At 27.1% G+C, this 20,843-nt stretch overlaps 1 protein-coding gene across 1 annotated transcript; it reads left to right on the top strand.

Annotated features, from left to right (window-relative positions):
* Window positions 1–19,738: 19,738 nt before the first annotated feature.
* Window positions 19,739–20,630, top strand: LOC135954137 (uncharacterized). The gene is made up of 2 exons (XM_065504209.1): window positions 19,739–19,923; window positions 19,992–20,630. The coding sequence occupies exons 1-2, from the start codon at window positions 19,803–19,805 to the stop codon at window positions 20,399–20,401; spliced, it is 531 nt and encodes a 176-aa protein (XP_065360281.1). The 5' UTR covers window positions 19,739–19,802; the 3' UTR covers window positions 20,402–20,630.
* The last annotated feature ends 213 nt before the right edge of the window (window positions 20,631–20,843 follow it).

The raw sequence follows: 20,843 nt of genomic DNA, 5'->3' as shown, positions 1-20,843 counted from the left end.
GCATGCGTTTTGCATTAGTACGATTTTACAACCAAAAGTAAGCAAGAAGTTACAGCAACAACAAAAAACACACAGTTGGTAGTGGAAGAAAAAAGTTTGATGATAACGTGGTTAGAAAGATATTCATTCACCCGCAGTGAATATGATTTTAATACCATAATCGTATGTTACAAAGGCTCTCTCTTAAAAGTGTGCTAAGATTATTGTCTTGTAAAAATCGATTTGAAATTATTGAAATATGTACATAATAGACGGGTTGGTTAGTAATTTTAAATATATTGGAGAATCGGGAATTATGGTTGTTGATCTAAGCAGGGTATTTGATGATAATAAATGGGAAGCATTTGGAGCCAATTTAGATATTTTATTAACAATTCTGACTCATGATATTCTATGTATGAATTTGTCAAACAATAAATGGCATAAAGGAATGGATTAATAAAAAAGATTTCTGATTTTTTGTCAAAAACCCCAATAGCAAATTTATACTTCAATTCTACCTTATATGGTTTTAAAAGTACTTGAATTATTATTATACCTTTCTACATTATTGTAGAAATCATATATGTACTTCAACATATTGTGTTGTTCTCGGATTATGGTTATCATACTCAGAGAACAACATATTATGATATAATAATGATTTATCATGAACATGATTTCCATAAACATATATTAATTTACTACAATCATACATATGATTGCTGCAATGATTTGAATGATAACATTAACATATTATGGTTACCGCAATCATATAAATAATAACAGCGACCATAACATTGCTAAACAAAAATACTTGTAAACATTTTGAAATGGTTATAGCAAACATGTACAACTATAATTTTTCTCCGGGTGTGCATATTTAATTTTGAAAAGTGTTCAATAATATCAGGTATCCCTTGAGCAGGTTAGGAGACATTACTCGCGAAACTACATACCTGACGCAACTGCGAAACCACCTTAGATTTGACTTATTATATTGACATACATTTTTTTCCACATAGTTTTTAAATTTTTTTGTTTAAATTTTAAAAAAAAATTTTTTTTGTTTAATTTTTTAAAAAAAAAAAAATTTTGAAAAAGAATTTATGACAATAAAAATATTTGATGGAAAAAAAATCGGGTTAAAAAATATTTTTTTCCGATTTTGACCCATTGTAGTAATCCAGATATAGATCACAAATAGGGCAAAACGTGATGTTAGCAACCGAGGTGGAAGAATTCCCGATATATTGATGTATGACTCATGTATTTAAGTTATTTGGGGGCTACGGAAAGTTGATTTCAACATACAGCCTTATATATACCCTTCACCTTCGTGAGAAGGGTATATATAAGTTTGTCATTCCGTTTGTAATTTCTACATTTTTCATTTCCGACCCTATAAAGTATATACAGTGAGTGTCACTCAAAATCGTACAACATATTATATAAAAAATTAAAATTAATTTTAATAATTGGAACAAAAAATATGTATTTCAACAAAAAAGTTAACAAAACCTCAATTCGTTAATAAAATTTGATTTAAGTGACATTGTATATTCTGGATCCTTATAGATAGCGGAGTCGATTAAGCCATGTCCGTCCGTCTGTCAGTCTGTCTGCCCGTCTGTCTGTTGAAATCAATTTTCTGAAGACCCCAGATATCTTCGGGATCCAAATCTTCAATAATTCTGTCAGACATGTTTTCGAGAAGTTTGCTATTTAAAATCAGCAAAATCGGTCCATAAATAACGGTGATATGAGCAAAAAACCGGGACAACCTCGATTTTTTACCTATTTTTGATCTATAAAAATTTTTAAAATTTTTTTTTTAAAAATTTGGAAAAAAACTTTTTTTAAAAAAAATTAAAAAACAATTTCCAAAAAAAAAAAATTTGAAAAACAATTTAAAAAAAAAAATATTAAATTTTGTTTACCTAAAAAAAATTTAAAGTATAATTTGGTGAATGGTATATAAGATTCGGCACAGCCGAATATAGCTCTCTTACTTGTTAATTATTATATTTCATTTAGCTTTAGTTTGATTTAGAATTTCGTTAGCTGAAACTTTTCGTACTCCATTTGATTTTTCTGAATTAGGATCAAGCTTATATTCGTCTAAAATTAAGTGGAACTGGAATGTAGACAATTGGCAACAATATGCATTAAAGGGTTAACTATTGATTTATTATTGGTCCTTTGATTATGCAAATATTTGATTGGAGACTTTAATGCCAAAGAATTCTGATTTTAATTCTAGTTTGTTTAAATTCATCATTTGAGAAATATTTTTTTAACCAGAATTTTTTTTTTACCAAAAAAATTTTTTGTCATACATTTTTTTATATTTAACATTTTTTTAATAAATTAAAAAAAATAATATCAAAAAAAAAAAAATTTAATTTTTTTTATACAAAAATAATTAAAAATTGTAGTTTAAAGTATAAAGTATATACATGAACTTACTTGTCACACTTGAATTTATAGAGTAAAAAAAGCGTGTAATCTAAATCAATCAATCAATTTATCGTAAATAATTTAAAGATAATATTATTTTGATGTTAAGTTTAAGTTTAATTTCAATTAAACATTTTCCCTCTTGAAGGACCAATATTGGTTATTATATCTGTACAACTGATCTTCAGATTCGTTTGATTTGTATGAGTGTTTTACTATTTTATATTTATATTTTAGAAAAAGATGTGCCTGTTTGAAGGACTATTATCTGCCGGAGTTAGTCTGAATCTTTTATACATACTCTTTTTGTGTGTACTTTTATACTCTCAGAATTTTCTTAATAAATACATATAATCTGCATTTTGAACGCAAATAATCTAATACTTGTTCCCTATTTCACTTATCATGCAACCCACGTACGTGTTTTTCTGCTACCTGTTTATTCTAAACAGGCCCTTTTAACAAATATTCAATTCAATCCTTGAATTTAAATGAATAAAAGTTTAAAATTCCAAAGGCTAATTAAAGAAAATCATTTTAACTTCCCTGAAATCTCAAACTAATTAATTTCCAAAAAAAAAATAAAAAAAAATATTAAATTTTGTAAATTTGTTAGTATTGTGTATGGCTTTTGACACAAAATTAAGATTTAAAGTCAATAACCGGCTTGTTATGTCATAAAAATGTAAATATGTACAAACATATGTATGGATTTTATACACTTATTTCTATATTTATGAATAAAGTCATGCACTAAACTGAGCTGAACTACACTTTACTACACAATAACTACTACAAAAAATCAAGTAATGTATTGTATAAATCTGTCTGTCTGTCCCACCACCGTCTGTCTATATGAACAGACTTAATAATTTTACAAGTGTTTTTTTTTAGTTTTTGTTTAACAAAAAAAAAAAAAACACTACAAAAAAATGATTTTGAGCCGTATACGTGCCACAGCAAAACAAACGTTTTTATTTCGTCTTCAGCTATATTTTTGTTGTTGTTTCTTATGGTGACCGAGGGTTCAGGTGTGCTGGTGGTTTTGAATTTGATTTTCTTTTTTATTTTGTTCATTTTATACATACGATTATGGCGAAAAAAGTCAGCGGTTGGTCTTCTATTCAATACTAGTGGTAACATAATGTGTAATAAAATTATTAATTTAACATACCTAAAAAATGTATAGGAGTAGAAACAAATATTCTTTCAATATACAAATGATAAATTAATGACAAATTGCTATTGATTTTTCTTGGAAATATTCCGAAAGTGTCAGAGTATTTTAAAGTTTATAAAAATATTATTATTACTCTATAAAAAGTTTTATTAAAAACCCATAAATGTTTAACGTACAGTTAGAAGGATTAATAAAAAAGCCATTAAAATGTTTGATTCTAGAGACATTCGAATTTTTAAGGAAAATTTAAAATTCATAATCATTTTTTAGTAATAAATAAACTGAATTGAATTAAAAAATATTTGATAACATAATTTTTTAAGAATTATTCAATTAAAACATTCGTTACGAGAAATGTTTGTCAATTATTTTAGAGCTAATAGGACATGTTGACAGCTCGTAACTGACAACTTTTTTTCAACATGATATAATGAAATCATAAACGAGTTTTTCAGCATATAGAAAATGTATACACATGAAAATGTAAATAAAATATTTCGATGACATTGCCCTCTATAGGCTGGTTAATCTTAGTTTATTGTTTCACTAACCAGCTGAAACCAGTTACGTAACTAGTTCTGTGTCCCTTCTCTTCCCTAATTGATACAGCTTTGTTTTAGTAAAAGTTCTTTAAAACTCTTAATTCGTTTTACCTAATACTCAGTGTTAATTTGATTTTTATTCAAAAACTATATAAATACATATTTATTACGTTTTATAGCGGCATTCTATTCATAATTTGTGCAATTTCATGTATTTAGCACACTATACCTTGATTACCTAAGACATCCAGCTGTAGTGGTTGGAATGAGTGTGTGTTTATAAATTAGAATTTATGTATGTCGATACCAAATATAAAACTTAAACAACTGTTAACTTTTGTTAACCAATACGAGTGCAAACCAAAAAAATCTAAAACTTTATTAACAAAATAAAAAAATTAGATTAAGCGTTAATTGTTTGACTCTTTTTTTCTGTTTCTTTTTTGCCCAGAACCATAAAAGGTTGGCTAATTGTACTTTACTTTTCAATGTACAGACAAATGAAGATATGTAAATAAACTGGGAATTTAAAATTCTTTGTGGTGAGACCTGACCGACCATATATGATACAGTATTGTTTTGGGGTTTTTCTATTGCATTTTATATTATGATTTATTGCTTGCAAAGAGAATTTAAATGTTTTTATGTTGTAATACTTGCTTTTGGTATATGAAAATGTATTAAATTGTCTTATTAATATTACATTTTTGAAATGTAATATTGCTTTTTAAACTGATTCTTAAATAACCTCCACATAAACCTAAAATTGCACAAATTATACTCATTCCAACATTGATCCCCATTCACACATACCCATCTACACATTACAACAACAAACTATGCAACGATATCTTTTTTTTAATCTTTTCATACATTTTGTTTTATTGTTTTTCTACTAAACCGATTTTTAAAACTAAAATACTTACGACTCTACAATTTTACAAGATTTTTAACAATATTATGGTCAATGTAATTATTTATATGATTGCGGTAACCATAATATAGTATATTTACGATTCACATAATTGTAGCAATCATATATATAATTTCAGCAAATAAGTATATGGTTGTGACAACCATTCTAATGATGAAGGATTTACCATAGTATGTTGTTCTCAATTTATGGATATCATAATCTATAACATATTACTCACCATGAACATGATCGCCATAAACATATATTTATTTACTACAATCATATATATTGCTACAATCACGTGAATGGTTGTTTTAACATATTATAGTTACTACAATCATATAAATAATTACAGTGACTATAATATTGTTAAAAAACATTTTTAAATGGTTACAGTAAACATGTTATATGGTCTTGTCAGTTAATAGACTCCAATAATCATATTAAGCTGGAATCAAAATATGGTTTAGTTCAATCATAATATGATCATAGCAGCTAGCATGTTGTTACATAACCATATTATGGTTTAGGTGAAATTATAGTATGGTTGGACACAAGAATATTATGGATGTGCTACTATTATAATTTTACCATAATATGATTACACATTATTATATTATGATTACCAATAAGCAAACAATTTTAACAAGATATTAAAAAAATTTGTTTCTTTTTGTTAGATCTGGGACTTTTCAATTCATGTAACATATTTTAAAATATTAAATTTGATTATTAACAAATTAGACAATAACGATTTGTATGTAGCCCTCACTTTGTATGTTTTTTTTTGTTCACACCCTGGGGCAAATTATTCCTCAATTATTTATAATTTAGATTTGTCATAGTATTTAAGTCATAATTAATTTTTTACGCTAAAATTATTTCAAACTCATTTGTTATGTGACAACTGTTGCAAAACCAAAAATTAATGAAGGCGAACACATACTTAAATATAAGGGCAAGTCTAAACGAACTCTTTACACCCTTTGACCTGAAGTTTTTATAAAGTTTCAAATTAAATCTATATTGAAAACAATAATTTATATTCAACTGAATCTTATTTTGAAAATCACTTGTAATTGAAAACAAATCTATAATTTATATAGGAATTTTGTTCAATTTTGCAAATTTTGTTTAAATTTATTTAGAAAATTCTGTGGTTACCAACATTTACCCAAACTTTTGTTACATTTAACTTCTTATAGCGCCCACAAAAGAAAGCTTTAACTGAAATAAATCTAAATTCTATAGAAGAAATGTGTTTTAAATGTTTTCATGTCCATCAATTGTTTTGCATAATTACCGCAAATTAAACATTTGCAAAAATTCTTTTAAAAAAGCAAACAACACACACAATATTTTTTCTTTATACTTAGCAATGTTTCAAAGTTGTCTATAATTGATTGAGTTTTGAGCCAACATTTGTTGGTATGAAGATAAATCTGTAGCAAGAAAAAAAAGTTTATAACAATTTAAATACAATAACAAAGAGATAAGGTAAATAACCTGAAAAAGCACAGATTTTTTTCTTGTTTTTTTAATTTGTATCTGTCTTATAATGCGGGCTGTGGTTGTTTTTTTGTTGATGTGTAGAAACCAATTTAAATTAAACACAATAGGTGATCTGATTTACAAATGTATTTCAAAGATTTCATGGATTTGATTTTTTGCTGTTACTGCTTTTAAGTTTTTTTTTTTAAATGTTTATAAACATTTTTCATTATAAACATTTAGTTATCTTGCATTTGCACTGTTTATAAATAAATGCTTTAAACATTAGGCCATCCTAATTTCTCAATTAACTTTCATTTTTTGTAAAGCTGTAGGTTTTTTTCAAATCCACCAAAAAAAAACTGTTGTAAATTTAATAATTAGTCAAGTTTAATATATTGATTGGTAAAGGCTTTACTTTATATTATAACTTCAAGCATTTTGACCCTGATTTTACAGTAAATTTTGTTTTCAACAGAAAACGAAAACATTTTGTTAGTTTGTTTATTGTTTAAAACAGCCCTATAATTAGTTTTTTTTTTCAAAGAAAGTATTTTTTTTTTGTAGAAACGTTTTAACCGAATAAAAACAAACAATTAGAGGCTATTAACTAATAGACATGTAAGAGGTCGTGATGGATAATTGTGTTAAAAATTTCACTGTTTGTTGAAATATAATTTGATAATTGCTTGAAATTTTGGTGTCAAAGAAATTATTTATGTAGCAAAATATGATTTAATCGAACTTTCTTTAACACAATTCTTTAAAAGAAACCAAAAAGAATAGATTGATTTTCAAATGCTGTGAAAATCATCTTAGATTCTATTTCTCAACAATTGTGTTTACAAGAGATGTTGGACAGTAGAAGATTGCTGATGAAGACTGTAGCAGGGTTAAAAAAATCTGCTATCTAAACTACTTTTTCCAATTTTATTGACAACGACTTCTGTAAGCTCTTACGATCAATTGAAAAAATATTCTTAAAATTATTGAAAATTGTTTAAATTCTCAATTCTCGATATTTTTTTTGTAGTAACTAGAAACAAATCTCGACAGATATTATTAATGATATCGTTCTCGTTTTAGAATGAATGCTATCACAAAATGAGAAACAGATAATTTTTTTAATCGTTTGTGATAGTCGCTCTTGAATGTTTGTAAGAGAAACTTTCGAATCAAGATCAATAGTGATAAAATGTTATATTAATACTCTGACCAGGTGGGAAACTGAGTTTAAATGCAAATAAATAAGTAGTGAAGAGTCATTATATTAATAATTTAATCCAATACTTTCAATCAAGTCATATACGTTTTGTAAACTTCTTGCTCAATTAATTCTTATGACTTTTATTTTTCTATTTGCAGCTAAATCTTCGTGTATCGTCAAAAATCGGTAAGTTTGTAAGGTATTTTATTTAAAATTAGATTAATTAAGTTTAAATAAACGTAAAGCTATAAAGTTATAACTGATGCCCCTTGAAAAGGTTCAATTATCACCCATAAAAACTAAGCAATTTTTAAAATTTATTTCAAACGGAATTGAAAATGATTCCTGAAGTTGTTTATACAAATTAAACTCTTAAACAATCAAATATTTCATTTTGCCCCTACACATGTTGCTAAGAAATATTTTTATAATTTTGTTTAACTATTTCCAAGATTGAGACACATCTCAAAAAAGAATTCCAACAAATTGTTGTTTATTTTTCACCCAAAAGTGTTATAATTTTTCAATTAAATATTTATTTTAGCTGAAAATCCAAAATACCTTGGGGGTGTTTAAAAAACCCGACAAAACACACAAAACAACACGACTATTAAATTGATTCTCATGATTCTAACGGCCACACAGCTTTAAATAACCCAATTCTTAACAAAAATTAAATAAAATCTACAAAAAAAAAAACTTGTGGTCAAATTGTACATGTTGGCTGGATGTTTTTTCCAAAGCCTTACTTTTTTTCTCTTGCAAAAAAAGTGATTAAATGTGATTTTTTTGTTTGTTGTGGCCAAATAACAACAACTAACTACAAACAAAAAGTAACATAAAAGAAAAGAAACTTTAACCCCTACAGATCGTTACCTTAAAGATTCTCTATCATTAATTTTGCATAAATGTTAGAAGACGAAAAATCTAGAAGAAGAAAAAAAAATAATTTTCTTTAAAATCATTTTAACAACAATTGCCTTGATGTGCGGGTGTTATGTTCTTTTTATTATTTTGTACTTTTTTTTTTTTTTTAAAAAACTTTACTGGGCTCCTTTCATAAGCACGCTGTGGGATATTTTTTGGTCTGCAGTCACTCATTGCTGCCTAGGAATACTATAGTAGTTTACTTATAGTAAAGTTTTTGAAGTTTGTAATGGTAAAACATTTCTGTTTTTGTCGGCTTCATTTGTTTAGTGACAAAAACAGGTCAAATGTCATACTTTCTGTCTAAGAATTATAGTTTGCCTGCTTTCGTTTAGTTTGGGAGTTTTTTGTTTCCTCTCATAATTTAAGTAAAGAGTGGCTGGAATGCCTGCAAAAAACCTAACCAATTTTACAATTAACTTTAATGTTATAAATAAATTTTCTAAAATGTTGCATAAAGTTCACACAGGCCAAGCAATAGATTGTTAACAGATTTATTTGTTTAGGGGAAAATATTTTGATTTAACATTAATTAGCTGAAATCAATATGAAAGCTGTTTTTTTATGGTGTAATCTTGGTAAAAGTTAAAGAATTAGAGGGAATTTAAAGCAATTTATGGCAGGAGTATAAAGTGATATTAGAAGTATATGATTTGATATTAGAAGTATAGGATTTGCTAAGTTATTGGTTGGGTGTGAATACTAATTTTTTCCCAAAAACCTTTAACTGCACAAAATGTCTCATCTTACAAAGAGTTTATTTTATACAACAAGATTTTTTTTGGAGCAATTTAACTAAAGTTTTTTCGAAATGATGATTCATGATTTCCTGGCCATTTTTTTAGAGTTCTTGATTTATTAAAGAGCTGCATATGTATTCCAATTTAAAAAAGTTAGAAAGTTTTTATGAAAAATTCATATTGTTTTAAGTAAAATTAAAAATTTGGGTTTATATCAAACTTTTGTATGTATAACTTCATCACGATATTAATTATTACAAGACAGTCATTTTCTAAGGGCAACCTTGTCTGGGGACTAAGGACAAATGTTGCCCGATTTTCGCCATAATTTCAGGGTACTTTCAACTAATTTGTGCAAACTTATACCAGAATTGCCAAAAATCAACATATTTATTTTCCATTTTCAATACCAAGCTAACCTTATCAACAGAGAGTATTTGTTGAAAATTTCAGCCATCCTATAGTGTTATAAGGCCATAGTAAGTCGGACCTACAATCGGTCAAAATCAATAAAATATTTTTAAAACGAAATTTTTTTTAAGGAAATAATTTTTTTTTTACTAAAATAAAATTTTTAAAAAATTAAATTTTAAGTGAAAAATATATATTTTTTTTTAAATTTTGTTTATTAAAAATTTTCATTTCAAAGTATAATTTGATGAAGGGTATATAAAATTCGGCACAGCCGAATATAGCTCTTTTTCTTGTTTTTTATAAAACTCGTTGACATTCGTGTTATTTAATCAATAATGTTCGGTCCCGGGGGGTAATGAGTGTCGACCACTGATTTTCATACTGGTTTGGGATGGGTTATGTAATAAAAATGTGTGCAGTACTTAGTATTTTGATAAACCGAAATTTTTTTTAAGGAAAAAATTTTTTTTCACTAAAATAAAATTTTTTAAAAATTAAAAAAAATTTAAAAAAAATTTAATGAAAAATATTTTTTTTTAAATTTTGTTTATTAAAAAATTTTATATTAAAGTATAATTTGATGAAGGGTATATAAAATTCGGCACAGACGAATATAGCACTCTTTCTTGTTTTTTTTTTAATAAAACTCGTTGACATTCGTGTTATTTAATCAATCATGTTCGGTCCCGGGGGGTAATGAGTGCCGACCTGGTTTGGGATGGGTTTTGTAACAAAAATGTTTGCAGTTCTTATTATTTTGATATCCATACATTAGCGTTTCACCCTTAACGAAGTGCAAGTAGTCTTAGCCCGAGTTAGGATTTTGATTTTGAAAATTTTCAAATTTTCTGCAACAGAAACTCTTTATTATTGTATGTATGTTTGTGTGTGAGTGTATCAGTACAACATCTTTATATTTCTGTGCAGCATGACATGACAACAATATTGTCAATTTTTAATCAACTTCACTCATGCATTCTAATAAGATTATAAACGAAAACTGTGGCAATATAACAGTTTGCGTGGGAGATGAAAAAAAAACACAACGTAAGTTTAAACTTCAATAAAACAAAATCACAAGTTTTTTTTAAAGAAAATTTATAATTGGAAGGTAACTAAAACTCAAAACTAAAACTGGATAGATCTTACTCTCGTAAGGCAATAAACATTAAGGTGGCATTTAATTTTATAAATTTTTAAAGCAACTGGGAAAAGCTAAAGATTTTAACAAACATTTTTAAGACATAAGTGTCTGCTGCATTGTATTTAAATACAATAGTTACATAACTTTGGTATAACTAAACCACATTTCTTTGTTACCCGCGATGACAATTGCCAAAGTTTTTATCCTTTTCAAAAACTTGGTGTGTGAACCTATTATGCTTGTCATAATTTATTTATTTATTTTAAACTAACTCGTAATCCTAACTTTGTAAAAAAGCACACACATACTAATTTATAATCAAAACTTTTTTACTCCTTCCATTATTAACTAACAAAACATTAAACTGTTGTAAATTGTATGTTGCATATTTGATTTTAGTTATATGCTTTTTAAGCGATAATAGTAATAATCGTAAAAATGATCGTAATTCATGATTTTATGCATAAAAATGCAGTTTTTTCTCTCAACTAAACCAATACTTGCAATACTTACAATTTTGTATTTTATATCTACTTCAAAATACATAGTATAAGTAAGTATCAGAGTCTGTCCGTCTGTCTGTCCGTCTGTGTATTAAGTAAGACGACAAAGGTGTTATTTTACGACTTCATTCATTATATTTTATTACCTCCAATGGTCATGTGGTATGTGTTTATTTGTTGTTTTTACCTGTTTTTATGTGTGTAAATAGTTGATGGTGTGATATGATCTTTGGTGATCGTTTTTTCTTCATACACATCTAGTTGTGTACATGTTTATTCTGGAAGAATTTTTTCAATTAAAAGAAGTTTAGTAGCTACAAATAAGAGACATATTGTATAGTACATTAAACAAAAAAGAGGCTTGTCTCTTTATAAGAAGCTAACAGCTAGTCAGTCTGCCAATAATTTGGTATAACATTAAAAATGTTAGCCTTTTAGGTGTAAGATATTAAAGTGATAAAATTGTTATAAAATTTTAATAGTCATAATTCGAAAAACTATACAAGAATCTATTTTTATATTTAAATTCTATAAAGGGGTTTGGTAGAAGAAATTCTATGTGTTCGTTTAAATCAAGTTTTTGAAGCTGCTATATAATTTCGATTGAAAATCAACAACTTTTTAACAGATATTGCAACATGTCGCCGAGCGTTGTCATGATGGAATATTACAGTTTCATATCTGGTCGCATACTCTTGGCATTTTTCGGCCAATGTTCGCTTCAAACTAATCAGTTGCGTTCGGTACAGGTGACGGTCTGGTCTGCCCTTTTGCTCCCACCAAATACAGAGCATTTCCTTAGCGCCATTCACATTTGGCTTTGGTGTCGATTCGGCTTGTTGGTCGGGCTTCACATACGATCTCTTACGTTTCGGGTTATCGTAATGTATGCAAAAATTATTTTCTTTTATATCTTACAAGCATCATTCCGGACATGCTAAATCGTCTTTCAAGATCTCTCGGCTTCAATTCGTATGGTACCCAATTTCCCAGCTTTTGGATGAATCCCAATGATTTTGCAATCTCTTGTTGAGTTTTACAACAATCCTCATGGAGTAATGCCTCCAATTCTTGGTCTTCAAACTTTTTTGGCTGGCCTGGGCGATCTTTGTCTTCCGTGTTAAAATCACAACCTCTGAACACATTCACCATATGCTTTGATGAGCAATCGGTGTGCTTCAGCGGCCCTTTTTTCTAATTAAAGAGTAATAATTTTTAGTTTAAAATAGATTTGTTATTGAAAATCTCACTATTCCCAAAAAACTTTTAAAAAATCCCAAAAATTACATTTTGTAAGTTTTTGTCTATATTTTCTATACCAAAATCGGGACGAGAGATTTACTTTCATAATAATTCAGATCATGTTGGGGTATTCAAAACAGTTTTAATTTTTCCTGATTTCAGCTATGTGATTAATTAAAAATTTGGCCTAATTTTGAAATTCCATAAAAATTGGTGTAATTTGGAAGGCTCTGTTTGGGCTATCTCTAGAGTAAAATTTCCTCAAACATAATTAGGATGCCACTGGCACATGCGGAATATCAACAATAGTTTTCCTTAAACTTTGGAATGACACCAAAAACATTTTAAACGTTCATTAAGGATTTATGTAGGCATATAAAAAAAATACATACTAATTTAAAATTAAAACATGTTTTAAACTTAAAATCAACGAAATAGTTCAAATTCAAACAGCCTATAAAAACCACACTCGTAGTGCAGAGCAGACTTGCGACAGCATAGCACACAAAATTTCCATTTTTTTTACAACATTTTTACAAGAGACAATTTTGTGTCGCAGTAAATTTGCGTTTAAACATAAATCCAGGTTTAACTAACAAGCCGCCTTAATTTGCTGCCACAAAAAAAAAAACTACAACACAAATGCGTGCTTTACTTCAACTGAGTCCCACCAGCAAACAAAAACCAACCAGCAATAAAGCAATAGAAGAACAATGTAACAATTTTCAACGATTTTTATTTTATAGGTTTTAGTTTTGGTTGAATATTTATGCAACCTTAAGATGCGTAAAGCATTGTTCGTTTATTGTGGCAACACATAACATACAGCACAAAAATCTTAAAGAATTTCCAACGTATGTAAAAGAAAACTAGCAACAGCAAACAGCCACATCAACATTGTAAAGAAAATGAACTGACCATCAATGTGGTTGGCTTGCCAGCCGTTAAACTGCTGTTGCCACTCAGCTAGAGGAAGAAGAGCCTAGAACATGCTGCGTTAGACTGATTTAGTATGAGCTATAGATGATTTTATGGTTTTAAGCATAAAGATTGAAGTTTAAAGATATTCACACCTTGTTAAAAAGTTATTAAAGTCATAAAGCATACAAACGTAGCTAGAATGCACAACAAACAAAAAAAACGAATATAAATCGAATCAAAATAATGAAATTCTCTTTAAAGGAAGCATATTCATAACCAAAAGTTACCATCATAACATTAACACCAACATTATTTCCATAGAATACTCATACTACATGGATAATTTATGTTGCAAGTTGCATCATAGACCAAACAAAACAAAAAAAAAAAAGAATCAATGAAGTTTTCGTCAAATCTTTAAACTTAAGCATTCTTCTTATCTTTCTTTTTTTTTAACTGCAACACAATTTTTTATAAATATTAAAGTGTTAATGTGGGTGTTGTTGGAGTTTGTTTCTTGTTGTTTTTTTCTTCTTTAACTAAGATTTTTATTTACCAAAGGCTTTATTTAATTTGATATAGTATGTTTGAAAAGAACTCTATGCATATATATTTTATGGCTTCATTAGTGCAACGCCTTCATCTCTACATCGTCAACTTCAACATCAGCCACGTCATCACTTGCTGCAACAACAACAACAACAGCTCGGCAACATTAATAGCAACATCAACTTTAAACTTTTATTCTTTTGTTATGCATTCATTCTCTGTTGTGCTCCCCCAGAACTCTGGAATAAAAATCATGAATTCGCCACGGTGTCTAGATAGAACAGGACATCAAGTAATATTGCCGCCGCCTGCCACCTTTGCCGCCTTCAAAGTTTTCATCAACTTTTTAAGAAGACCAACCATAGAATAGCAAAAAATAAAAAATAAAAAAAATAAAGAACTGTATCGCCTTAACCTTAGTGCCAAAGTTTTTTTTATTAAGACTCACGTTCATCGCATTAAGTAAATTGTTAGTTACGTGGTGTATGTCTCTCTGGAAACCAAAAACAAAGTATTTACTCTGGCTAAAAGTCAGGCATATCGTCACAGTCACAGTGTTGCCACTTAAAGTCTAATTACACATTTTTGCTGTAATTTTATGACGTTCATACGTACTTTTACAATATTTTGTGGAGTGCACTCTAAGAATGTTGTAAGATGAACGAGAAATGCTTAAAAATACAATGACATTTACAAGAGATAAAGAACTGTTATAAAATTGTTTAGAAAAAATTACTAATTTATTGAAATAATTGTTATAAGATTGAATAAATAAATAGCTAAATATAACTAGCAGTGGTTGGAGGCCATAGCAACTAGGGGTCGGTTTATCTGTAAACATCGCGAGTGTCAACGAAGTTCATTAAATTTATCAAATAAGAAATAAAAATCACAATGATTTGCTGGTCAGATTACTTCAGAGAAATAAAGATCATAACATGTTATTGTAATCCATATTCCACATTCTCATTATGCCGACCACTGCACTAGAGCTTTTGTAAGGATACCGATTTTGCGATGGTATTTGATTCATCGACACAGATAATCTAGAAATCGTTAATTATACGAGTTTTATTCTAATCGAATAAATGTTTATAATTTTCTCTTTATGATCAATTAATTTTTAAAATTTTCTCGATTAATCCAACGATTAACGAGTCAAAAATATTATTCGAATAATTTAATAAAATGTAATTAAAACCGGAAAATTTCCAATATTTTTGTATACCCTTCACCCTGAGTGGCAAGGGTATTTTTCATTTCCGATCACACAAAGTATATATATTCTGGATTGTTATAAATAGCGGCGTCGATATATCCATGACCGTCTGTCTGTTTGGCGGCTACGGAAAGTTTATTTCAATATACAGACGGGCAGTATATTGAAATAAACTTTCCGTAGCCGCCAAATAACTTACATACATGATTCATACAACAATATATCCGCTATAGACCCGGTTTGACTGCTATTTAAAAAGAAAGTTGGCCCACAAATGGCTGAGGAAAAAACCACGACAGACTCTTTTTTTACTTATTTCTGATCTATACCTGGATATCTAATGATAGATATTACAAAGACCTTTGCGACGATGTATGTAACGTCATAGTTAGTCGTACCTACAATGGGTCAATATCGGGGAAAATATTTATAATCCGATTTTTTTCACCAAAATTAAAAAATAAATTTAAAAAAAAATGTTTTTGCCATAAAATTTGTTTCACTAATAATTTTTTTAAAAAAAAGTTCAAATTTTTTTTTTATAATCCGAATTTTTTTACACAAAAAAATTTTTTTTGGGTATTAAAATTTTTTTCAATATTAAATTTTAAAAATTAAAAAATAAATTTAAAAAAATTTTTTTTTGCTATAAAATTTGTTTCACTAATAATTTTTTTTAAAAAAGGTTGAAAATTTTTATTTTCTAAATTTTGTTTACCTCAAAAATCTAAAATTTTTATTTTAAAGACATGTTATCTAACCTAACATGTCTTTAATTTTATATTTCGATGTTGCGCCAAGAAGTATGTTAAGATTAAGCTTAATTAATAATATACAATGTTTTAATTTTCTTTAACAGTTTTTATTTTTTAAATTATCTAAATTAAAACTAATATCTAAGTATTTAACTAAAAAGGAAGTTTATTACATAAATATATATTTTCGTTTTAATTAACATTAATTTCTGCTAATTCCTCACTCATAATTGTTAAATTTTTCGTCATTATAGCCAACTCTTGATTCATATCTAACATATTTTTAGACATTTCTTTAAACTCTTCAGCCAATTCTCCACTAAAACCTCCCTTCAACTTACTTGGCATATCCTTTTTAAATTCATTATTAACAGAACGTGTAAATTTATTTACTTGATTGCCAGTGTCATAAGAATTTAAATCGCCATATAAAAATTGGCTAAAAGCTTGATTAAAATTTAGGGAATAAAAGTGATGAAGTATTGAATCTAATGTTGAATCAGCCCAATTATTTTCATTTAATGTACAGCTAAAATCAGCTTTGGAGTCATTTACATGTTTACAGTGTGTTATAGCTAAGAAATATATTGAAATTGAAATTATTTTTTTCAACAATGAATAGGTTTTACTTACCATTTTTTATATTAATGGGAACAAATCTTGGTGCCACTATTAGGATATGACTCAAAAATATAATTAGTAAGAAGTTGAGGTTAGTTATTTTAATAAACATTGTGGTGGGGCCAATAATAAATTTAATACTAATTGAAATTGCTTGTTAATAAGCTAATTTAAATAAAAAATTCTTAGAATTACTTAAGCAAATTTCCTTTTGGAGGTCTTTTGTTTTTGGAATTTAAAATATTTACACGTTTAATGTAAATACAGAAGAAAAACCACGCACAAATGAACATGCATTACACAATATGACAAAAGTATAAATAAAGTAATTTTCTTATTTAAATAAGAGTTTTATTTTTGCTTTTCAAATTACTAAGAATGTTACTCATGTTTTTAAAATAAATGTTATTATTTATAAAATAAAAATTAAACCACATAACGTTAGCTTTATAATAAAAATGAAAGTAACACATCAAAGTATTTGAAGAACTTGTTTTACTTGGTGAAGGTTATAAACAGAAGTTATAAAATAAAAGATTTACCTCTCCAATAATTTTTTAACTCTCCAATAAAAAGAGACTTAGCACTTTTAGGATCTAAGCTAACATTATTGTAGTATGTACTTGGATGTAATGTATTTCTATAAAACTAGAATTCTTCGGTTGCAAAAACATTTTAATTGTTCTTTAAATTGTTGAAGAATAATTTTGTTATCTTATCAGATTGTTGCAACAATTTGAAAAAAAAATATGTTTCAGAAAAAATTTGGGCACTACAGATTTGGGCACTAGATTGTCATATTTGGAAATCATTTTTAAAACTATTTATGATCATACACGCAGAGAAAAAATATAGTTGTGCGTGTTTACTGTAACCATTTCAATATTGTTACAAGTTTTTTAACAATATTATAGTCACAATAACTATTTACATGATTGCGGTAACCATAATATGGTTAATTTACGATTCACATGACTGTATCAACCATATATATGGTTACAGTAAACAAGTATATGTTTGTGACATCCATTTATATGACTAAGGACTTACCATATTATGTTGCTCTCGGCTTATGGATATCATAATCTGAGAACAACATATTATGATAAAATTATTCATCATAAATATGGTTGTCACAAACATATACTTGTTTACTGTAACCATATATATGGTTGATACAATCATGTGAATCGTAAATTAACCATATTATGGTTACCACAATCATGTAAATAGTTATTGTGACTATAATATTGTTAAAAAACTTGTAACAATATTGAAATGGTTACAGTAAACATGCACAACTATATTTTTTCTCTACGTGTACAACTACATATTAAAATTTTTATAACTTGTGGTAATTTTTTTTATTTATATCTTAACAGACATTTAAAAGAATGCAATTTTATACATCCATGCTATTTTGAAATTGAATTCATAATTTTTAAATAAAATTCAGATTTTGTTTGTTCATTGTAGGGTTTTAATGCTTTTTAAGAAAATTGTGTCCCAAATTCAACAATGATATTTTGGAATAAGATACATAACAATATTTTTTTGATATTATTTAGTGGATTTTTAATCCTTTAAAGAAAATTTTAGACCAAAATTAAAAAATTTTAAATATTTTGGAATTTTAAAAAAATTGAAAATTTTTGATATCATTTGGAGGGATTTAATTATTTTTAAGAAAATTTTAGGCCAAAATTTTTTTAAAAAAAAATATGAAAGTTTTGAAAAAAATAATATTTGAAATTTTTGAAAAGAATTATGATATTTTTGAACAAAATTTTTGAAATTAAAAAATTTAAATTTTTTGGTGTTGTGTATAGTCCCAACAGTTTGTGGCAAAAAAAAATGTGTATGAAAAAAATTTTAATATTTTTGAATTTTTTGTTAAAAACCAATTTTTAAATAAATGTTTCTTTCAACATTAAATTTTATGTTGAAAAAATTTTGTAATCAAAATTTCGTTCATTAATTTTAATGATTTCATCATTTAAAGTCCTGTCTGGCAATTTGCTATTGTCCCAAAGACGCCTCAAACATGTTGTTTGATAAATCTTTGACAAATACCGAATACGAAATAGGTACGTGTTAAGTGTTAAATTAACGATTTGTTTTGGAATACAAAGAGTGTAATTTATTTCAGCAACAATTACTCAATGCCAGATATGCAAGAGAATTAAATATTTTTAAATTAAAAAAAAAGCAAAAAATATTAAAAAAATATTTACTAAATGAAACATGTATAGAAAACCATAACTGAAATATAATAGAAAAATTAAAATGATATCTTTAGATGAACATAAGAAACAGCAAGTGAAACAAATGATACGGGGCCATGTTATGTAAAGGTCGGATATAATGTACCAGTTTTTAATCCCTAAATATTAAAATTTCATGTCTCTAGCTTCGGGCCTTTCGACTGGACATTGATCAGCCAATCAGAGAGTCAGTGTCATTACTCCTTTATACAAATACTTATATCTAAATTTGTGACTATATTCTAAAGAGTAATTCCTAATTTAAGCAATACTTTTAAACTTCTGTTTAAAATTAAAAAAAAATTAATTTCATTATATTGTTTTGAGAAAAGCGCCTCAAATAGTAGATACTAGAAACAAATTTACTTAGAAGCTATTGAGTCAGTAGTTCTAATTAATTTTGCCACCTATTAACACTCTCCCATTTACCGCAAGCATGAATATTTTTATAAATATAAATTGAGAAATTGTACTTATTAGTTCATTTCTTTATGTATTCATACAAAATGAAATGCGCTGTAAAATTATAAATAATATTAATTATTATTTTTAAAATAGCTTTAGAGTTTCTTATATGAATTTTATTTTTAATTCTCTTAGTTTGGTTTATTTCACTGCTATTGAGTCGAGTATTTTCAAAGACTGTTAGTTAGTATTACCTAGCACTTGCAGTAGAGTAAGTCGCTATTGATTGAATTGAACAAGTATTATTAATTAAATCGTCAAAAATGATATTTATCGAAAATTTAAAATTATTTGCTATTTGTGTGCTCTGTCTCAATATGTACACACAAGTGAGTTCCACGACTATCACCCAGATAGGCGATGTACGCATTGAAAAATCAAATGGTAAATAAAGAGTTAAACATTAATTCTTGTTTAATTAAGTAAACATAGAATTGTTACTGTTATTTTAGGTATATGGCTATGTGATAGAATCGAATGTCCCCCTGATGCTGATCGTTGTTTCGTTTCAAAATCCAATGAAGTAGACCCCTCAATTCTAAAACGTGTCAATTATTGCTATTCCAGGGACAATCAAATATTGAAACAGCATGTATCTGAAACACCAGTTGATCCCAATTCTAAAATTAAAATGCAAATGACCTCCACTCGTAATGGTGGCATTATCACCAGTAATGATGGTTATATAGGATCACTGGAGGATTTCGATGAGGAAAAATTCAACCGTCAAATGAATAAGATGAAAACCAATCTTAAACATATGAATGAAAACGTGAACAAAAACCTCAAACACCAAATGCATAATTTGCATGAAAATCTAAATAAAATGAAAAATAAAATGGCACATATGTTTGATGATTAATCATGTCATTATTTTCAGAGATTGTTTGATAAAACAAAACTCTAATTTTGTTGATCTTATGTGACATAATTTAAAGAAAATTTTTGATTTTGTTGATTTGTATTTATCGTTATTGTTATACAAACATACATACATATACATATACATATGCATATGTATGTACATATTTTATATATTTTTTATGATTTTAGAATCAAATCAGAATAAAACTAATTGTTAAGCTTTATAATACGAGTAGTACTTTGTTGCAAATTCTCCGAACTATTTGAACATTTCTTTATGACTTTTTAAGTTGTATATTTTACAAAAACTCTTTGGCATTGTTACTTACCAATTAATATAACAAACATTGTAGTCAAATAAATTTCAATGTTGGAGTGGAAGCTCATAATAAAATGTCAAAGTTAAATAAAATGTTTAGCCCTTGAAGTTGCGAATATTC

Source organism: Calliphora vicina, chromosome 3, assembly GCF_958450345.1.
Source record: "Calliphora vicina chromosome 3, idCalVici1.1, whole genome shotgun sequence".
Classification (NCBI taxonomy): Eukaryota; Metazoa; Arthropoda; class Insecta; order Diptera; family Calliphoridae; genus Calliphora; species Calliphora vicina.
This window is presented reverse-complemented; position numbering and strand designations above follow the sequence as displayed.

What these genes read in the sequence shown, in the direction of transcription:
- LOC135954137 (XM_065504209.1), top strand. Translation starts at nt 19,803, where the DNA reads ATGATATTTATCGAAAATTTAAAATTATTTGCTATTTGTGTGCTCTGT. An exon ending in ACGCATTGAAAAATCAAATG is followed by an intron (nt 19,924 to 19,991) that starts GTAAATAAAGAG and finishes CTGTTATTTTAG; the next exon opens with GTATATGGCTATGTGATAGA.